At 43.6% G+C, this 7765-nt stretch overlaps 1 protein-coding gene across 1 annotated transcript; it reads right to left on the reverse strand.

The window, feature by feature from the left end:
* Positions 1-4419: 4419 nt before the first annotated feature.
* Positions 4420-5367, reverse strand: LOC104413820 (olfactory receptor 1052-like). The gene has a single exon (XM_010024924.1). The coding sequence runs from the start codon at positions 5365-5367 to the stop codon at positions 4420-4422; it is 948 nt and encodes a 315-aa protein (XP_010023226.1).
* Between the last annotated feature and the right edge of the window lie 2398 nt (positions 5368-7765).

Here is a 7765-nt window from a genome sequence, read left to right on the forward strand (position 1 = left end):
CAGCAGAACATTTCTTTGTAGAAATACTCTTTGCTTTTTAAAGTGAATATCACCTTATTTCAGGGTCAGGGGGTGGATTAATCTTTCCTTGAGAGTTTTCTCCTCTTGTCTTCTCTCAGGCTCCTTAAACATACCACAAGCATCATGATTTCTGACCAGGGCCTAAAGGGGCTCCAGGAAACCTGGAGAGGGGCTTTGGACAAGAGCCTGTAGGGACAGAACAAGGGAAATGGCTTTAACTTGCCTGAGGGGAGATTGAGATGAGCTCTGAGGCAGAAGCTCTTCCCTGGGAGGGTGCTGAGGCGCTGGCACAGGGTGCCCAGAGAAGCTGTGGCTGCCCCATCCCTGGCAGTGTTCAAGGCCAGGTTGGACACAGGGGCTTGGAGCAACCTGCTCTAGTGGAAAGTGTCCCTGGAAGGGAGTTGGGACTGGATGAGCCTTAAGGCCCCTTTCCAACCCAAACCAGTCTGTGATTCTATGAAGTGTTCAGCAGTACAAAGCAAAGGCAGCGGAATATTTAATCTCCTTTAACCAACACAGAGGAGCAAACCTTTACCTGGCATAAATCAGAGCAGCCTCCCCACTTGCTGCAGTGATTTCTACCAGAGCAGAGCTCACCTGGACCTTTCAGGGAATGGTCTCACATATCTGTGGATGGGGTCACCTCTTACAGCTGCAAGGTCTCTTCCACATTGGACGACACCGGGTATCTGCACAGTAAATTGAGGGGATTAACCCTTGAAGCCATCCTCCTAGCTTTCAAACAAGGATGTCTTTCTTTAACCTTCAAGATCTTCCAGCCTATTTTCATCAGATGAAGTTCTTCACTTGCAGCAACATGTTGTTTTTATATTTCTCTCTGCAGGTCTTTGCAGGCAACTGACAAAACATTCGGGGAACAAGTGTTTGTCATGGCTTTGGCTACAGTTCAGGTCTCGAAGATGAGTGAATCTGGATTGTGTATTGCTGGCTCCTGGATGAGAACCCATGAGTCACAACAGCCTAAACTACTAATAAAGGCTTAGCTATGCACACAGGATGATGCAAAATCTCTGCTAATTATTGTCACAAAGATCTATAACCTGTTACAACACTCAGCAGCCTCCAGGGACAGGAAAAGTAGAGATCCAAACAAGCACAAGTTTTTCCTCACAAGCCCTTGTGAAGAATCAAGGGGGAGGTAAGAAGGTGCAGCCAAAGGGCAGTTTATTCCAAGTGTCTTAAACACCTGCTGCAAGCAATTTAGGTAATTACCTCTGGATGGATGCCTGGAGCAGATGGCTGGGATTATAGGAGATGAGGCTGATCCAAGTCTCCAAGCAGTAAATGAGCCTGAAAGGCTACTGATGGTTAAGAAAAGAGAGGTCTATCCAGGACCAACCTGTCAGAACAACCTTTTTACTATGCTCCAGGTACTTCCAGGAGTATCTCAGCCGCCCATTTCTGACTTCTTTTTGCAGTAGAGCCAGGTCATTCCACTGCTCTACCTCTATTGCAAGACAAACCCCATCTCATCACAGCCTGTTTTGGAAAGGGATGGTGCTAATCCAGTTCTTTCTACAAACATTTTTGGGGGGTGTAGCAGGAAATTGATAGTATATTCAAGATAACTTCAGTGTCATTTGTTTCTGCTCAACCCGCTCAATAGACACCAGGTTCTTCCAATGTCTGGAATATTTGGGGAGTTTACAATTCGCACTCTTTCAGTTAGATGATTTTTTCCTTTAAGTAAGAGAAGCTTTGAATTAATAGTGCTTTGAGATTAAACTGACAGCATGGAGAGAGTCACCATGTAAATATCAATTCACATTTGGATTAGATTCGATCGATAGGTGGGATTTATTCATCCAACATTTGTCAACAGCATTAAGCTTAGTATATGAGCCAACTGCTAAGACTCTCTTTGCACTCAGGTAGAAATGAAGGTGGTGGTTCAGCTGTCCAGGACTGAGAGCCTGTCCAGGACCATCATTCCCTCCTGCTTCCCTGAAGGGCACAAGCCTCCCAAATCTTGTGCTGTACATGCCAGACCTGTGTCCATACATCCTATAACTCAGGTGGGATTGGATGAATCAATAGACTCTGTGTAGCCCATAGGAAGATTTGCCATGTCCAAAGACCCACACATAGTCACATGAACAGACAAGTTCTCCATCAGAACCAGAGAACACCAGGTTGGAAGGGACCTCAAGGATCACCTGATCCAACCTTTCTAGGCAAAGCATGACCTAGATTAGATGTTCCAGCACCCTCTCCAGCCAAATCTTACGTGTCCAACATTGGGGAATCCACCACTTCCTTGGGGAAACTGTCACTGAGCTACAAGATTTGCATCACTGAGAGTCTAGAGGACTGGCTGAGAGATGGACACATGGGACAGGTTTGGGCTCACCTTGCTCGAGGTCAGCGTGACATACAGACCTACACATGAGCTATAGGTGTCCCAGCTTATCTTCCAGTGTGTGAACTCCAATGGTGTCATTCAGTTGGCCAAAGGAACATCTCAGAAACACTGCAGGACTCACAGGAACCCATGAGCTTCTGGAGGAACAGCTGGAACCCAGCAGGAAACCTTCAATGGCACCAGCACAACCAGCAACAGAGAAGTATCTGCACCAGCAAACCCAAATATGGATGGAGAAGAACAATGCAGACAGCTGTGGTGACCCCAGACAAGTGTTTTGGCTGGGTTTAGCTTCTGCAAATGGCAATATTTTAACACCACGGTTTGGATTTGGGCAGGTTCTGTGCCAACACTTTCACCCCTGATTCCTATTTGCTCCCACTTTATTACCAATCCCCCAGGTACAGCTCAAAACACTCTCCCCTTCCTTGAAAAGGTGAATAAAAACATATATTCCAGTTATTGCCAAAATAAATTTCTTTTGCTTCTTATAACAGCATGACAAGAAGGAAAAACAACTTGTAGAAAGCAGGTACACAAATAGTTCTTCGAAGAGCTTACTGCTACATTCCTCATCTTGTATCAGCTCTGTTGTGTCTAAGGATGTTTTGAGCCTATTAATTTTCCTCTTATAATGGAGGTGGAAATGGAAAGGAGGAGTTGTGAATAAAAACTACGTTAAAGTTACATATAAACTGAAATCTGACATAGGGAAGTGCCATGACCCATAGGCTGGGTGGGCCTTGGCCACCCTAAATTCAGGTGGCTTGAAGTTAAATGTGTGAGAATCATAATACATTTTCTACATGCAGCTGCTATCTTTACGTATCTTTATGCACCATCATTCACCAGAGCCATTTCCCATGATGATTTTACCAAGGTCCTTTGTTCCTTCTAGGGAGGAAGACTGAGATCAGATGTAGTGTCTACCTATTAAACTCCACATTTGGCCAGTTAAATCCCACAATGAATGGTCTTCCAGATACAGATAACTGCATACTTTGAGGAAAAAGAGGGAGCAAAAGTAGAAATATGAGTTTTCTTGCAACGAATGCACCATGGTTTCATGGTTTTACTATACATTAAGTTTGAATATACGTACTGAACAATTCCACTCAACGGTACATTTAGGAACCATCGATGTCCAGTACTTGATGTTGTATATTAACAAAATCTTTTGAAGTATTTATTCCCTATAAAAAGAACTTTGAAGGAATAAAGTGCAGTAGGAAAATCTTAAACATTTCTTTGAAACATTCCTTAAACAACCTTTGAACATTCTTTGGTGTGTCATTGATTGGTCTGTGATTGTGGAAGAAGATTCCAAGAAACTCCTCTCAAATTTCCCTATTTCCTGCAGCTTTAGGGAACTTTTCCTCCTCTCTCACCCAAGCCTCCTTGGTCTGCTCCGTGTGTTCTCCTGCATGCTCCCATCTGTCATGGAGATTACCTGGAAGAACTGAAATTCACCTTAAATCCATAGATCCCGTCTCATGGCTGGAAGAGATACAACACTTTTGGTAGGAATATAGTCTGCCACACTAATGAATGATTTCCAAGCTGTAAGAGACCATGAGTGGGCTCTGGCCAAAGGCAGCTGAGAAGAAAATGGTCCAAACCCTCAGCAGAAATCTCATAAATGGGTTATTTTAACAGGACTGAGCTTTGTCATCATATCTCCTATCAAGAAAGAGGCAATTTGGGATTGCCTAAGGGATGGCAGGCCCATGAGAAAACCCAGCACATTCTTGCCTCCAAATATTCAGAAACAAGCTGGACATTTTAGCATGTTTCATCACAAATCAACATTCGGTTGTTCTTCAATGAGTATTTATTTCTTTTGTCATGAAATACACTATCAAGAGGCAAACATATAACAAATTAATCCCACATTGATAGAGCTGGTCTACAAACTGGACAATAATATATAGAAGTATTATCACAGCTTCTTTCCAACCTCAGAAAGACCCCAAAACACTATTCCTGTTCCCATCACTGCCTAAACGTCAAACCATTTACGACTTTAGCAGGGAAATAATCGTTCTCTCCACTGCTCTCTTCAGAGCACTCTTCACCTCCTCGTTCCTCAGGCTGTAGATAAAAGGGTTCAACATTGGGGTCACCACAGTGTAAAAGATAGAAACTATTTTGTCCCTGCCCACGTTGTAGCTGGAGCTGGGCCGTAGGTACATGAAGATAAGGGTCCCATAGAAGATGGTGACTACCACTAAGTGGGATGCACATGTACCAAAAGCTTTGCGCTTGCTCGGCATAGAGCCCGTCCTCAGGATGGTGAAGAGGATGTAGCCGTAGGAGATGAGGATGACTGATATGGTGGTGATCTCGTTGAAGCCCCCAAAAGCAAGTAACAACATTTGATTGAGGGAAGTATCAGAGCAAGCCAGTTTTGAGAGTGGTGGCCCATCACAGAAGAAGTGGTCAATGACATTGGGACCGCAGAAGGACACCCTCAATGCAAAGCCTACAAAGACCACTGAATTAAAAAGCCCAACTGCATAGGTCCCAGCTAAGAGGGAAACACAGACCTTCTTGGACATGAGGATGGGGTAGCGCAGGGGGTTGCAGATGGCAACGTAGCGGTCGTACGCCATCACAGCTAGGAGGTAACACTCTGTGACCACGAAAGCAGCATAGAAATAGAGCTGCAGGAAGCAGCCAGCGAAAGAAATAGTCTTCCTTTCAGATAAGAAGTTCAGCAGCATTTTGGGTGTCACCACAGAGGAGTAGCACAGATCCAAGAAGGACAAGTGGCTGAGGAAGAAGTACATGGGGGTTTGAAGCTGGGAATTGAGCCAGACTGCAGCAATGATGCCTAGGTTTCCCACCACGGTGGTGACATAGATGAGCAGGAAAAGCACAAAGAGAGTAAGCTGGAGGTCGAGGCAATCCGTGAACCCCTTGAAAACAAACTCTGTCACTGTAGTCCAGTTTTCCCAAGCCATCGGTGTGCGAGAGACTCCTGGTTCCCAGTCAGGGCAGTGATTTCTATGAGATCAGTTAGGATGGCTTGATCCCTCACTTAGTTATTAGTGGGGTTTAATCCTGTGCTCTGAAGGTAATGAAGACATTCTCTAATGAAACACTGCCAGGCACTCACTGACTACATCTACCACTCGAGCTCTTAAACCAAGCTTTGAACATATCTTCTACCTTTACTTACTGATTTCAAAAGAAGACTGAAGCTACAAAGCAAGTTTTCCCTTGGACATCTCCATGGTCTTCACTATGTTTCTATCTGCTTGCAGTTTTCTCCACATTAAGAGAAGAGCAGCTCATATTGACTGCTCTGATAACACACAGGCTAGCAGAACATTAGTTTTCAAGCTGCTTTTCAGGCTGATGATGTCCTAGAAACTTCATTATCCCAGGTAGCTCAGGGTCTGAATTTGTTGCTTCTTCATCTAAGTACTCAGAAACAAAAGCAACAAGTTGGGTTTTCATTAAAAACAACTGATTGGTAACAAGGTTAGTGGCTACTTTGGGGGCTAAACTGCATTTCAATAACTGCTGTCATCCCATAAGAATAAATACATACAATGAACAGAAGGGCATATGTATTTATCTTTCCTTCTCCAATATCTTCCAGCTTATCTGGTGACTTGTCAAAATTGTGCTTTTCTCTTTAATTTCTATCATTCAACTTAGACTTTAAGCACACAGCATGTACCTTCAAACAACCAATTTCATGCCAGATTAAGGTTAGGAAGGAGAACTTCCTTTTAGAAAGGATTTATAACATAACCACATGTCTCAGACACAGACATTTAAGAGGAGTTTAAACCTAGTTCCACCACCATCCCCCAAATAGTACCTGAGATGCCACTTCTGGTTTCCTGTTAAAGAACCAGCCTCTTTCAGGCTGAACTACTTTTGTGCCTGCATCTTACTGCTTTCTCCAAGGAGATCTTTCAAAGACAGACAGAACCTGCACCTATTTATTGCTGCAGAAAACTAGAAAGGCAACAATACAGACAAATAGACCGTATCCTATTAAATTCACTTGAAATAGTGTGTTCTCATCTCATAAATAAGATAAAACACGTCCCCAGAAAGGATTGTGCCAGGGGAGAGGGTAAGTACATAAGACACATTAAAGATTTCTTCCGTACATGTTTATATTTATCCCAGTATATTTGTTACCAGTAGGCAATGAGATGTTTGCAAAGAGAAATGGCAATTCAAGCTCCTGTGACAATCACTGCTACATTCCTTTGGCATTGCCTCTAAGAAGATCTTCCTTGCCCGTTTGCGTGACTATTACACTGAAGCATCTCTATCTTAAGAGAAAAAACTTATTTTTCCACCTTCTAGCTTGCTTTATAAATCAGAGTTTCAGAGAAGAAATTTCATGATTCTATGATGCTGTGGTTCACCATTCCAGTCTCCTTTCCTTCTCTCTTTAGTTCTTCATGGTGTTAGGTGTCCATGTATGGCTGTATCTCCCAGAGGCTCCTGTCTTCACTATTTATTGCTTTCCAGCTTAGACAGTCGAGATAAGCTGCCAACAACCCCATTGGGCACATCACCCCATGCCAATCTTGTTTTCTTCCCCTTTCAGATATAATTGGAGAGTTCCCTTAGTGACTTCACAAGTTAGACACCTGGAGCTATTACTTCCTCAGCCCTTGAGAGAGGATGTCTTCTGGGAGCCAGAACACACCAAGATCAGAAATGGCTGGGAGGTTATTGAGAAAGAGGTTGCATCTCAGTATCAGTAACTACAGAAACACTCAAGCTGGACAGCTTGATGAGTCCTTACTAAGACTTGAAACCCATTTCCAAACCAAAGTTACCCATCTACTCAAAACCATAATTCTAATATTGTATATGGAAATAAAGGAGATACTAAGGACCAGAGATTAACACTGCAATATAATGTGCAATTTATTACTCTATTGCCCTCACTGAGAAAAGCGACTCCTGTTTTGCCCATGCAGGAACATGGTTGGTATAGATAGGGACTGCCAGAGCAGTGAGTGCTGGCTGGACTGTTATTTGCAGAGGGCAATGGGTTCTATTTGCAGGAGCCTGGAGAGTGCCACAGGAGTTTGACTCTTTCAACAGAGCCAAAGAGGACACTATTTTATACAGGGAATCTTCCCACAGTACCTGAGTAAGAGAAGCAGGGCAGGAACAGAGACCTGGGCCAAGTTCTGTCAAGACTCCAGAGTATTGCAGAAGTTGGTGATGATGAGGCAGATCCAAGACCAAGACAAGACAGGTCAAGTCTAGTCAATTCACTTCAATCTCTGGTTAAAGATGGGTCCAGAAATTGCCAGGCAGGTCAATGATCAAGCCCAGGACACCATCAAAGGATTCCAAAGGTGTGCACAAATCCTG

This window comes from Nestor notabilis, unplaced genomic scaffold (assembly GCF_000696875.1).
Source record: "Nestor notabilis isolate BGI_N333 unplaced genomic scaffold, ASM69687v1 scaffold12552, whole genome shotgun sequence".
NCBI lineage: Eukaryota > Metazoa > Chordata > Aves > Psittaciformes > Psittacidae > Nestor > Nestor notabilis.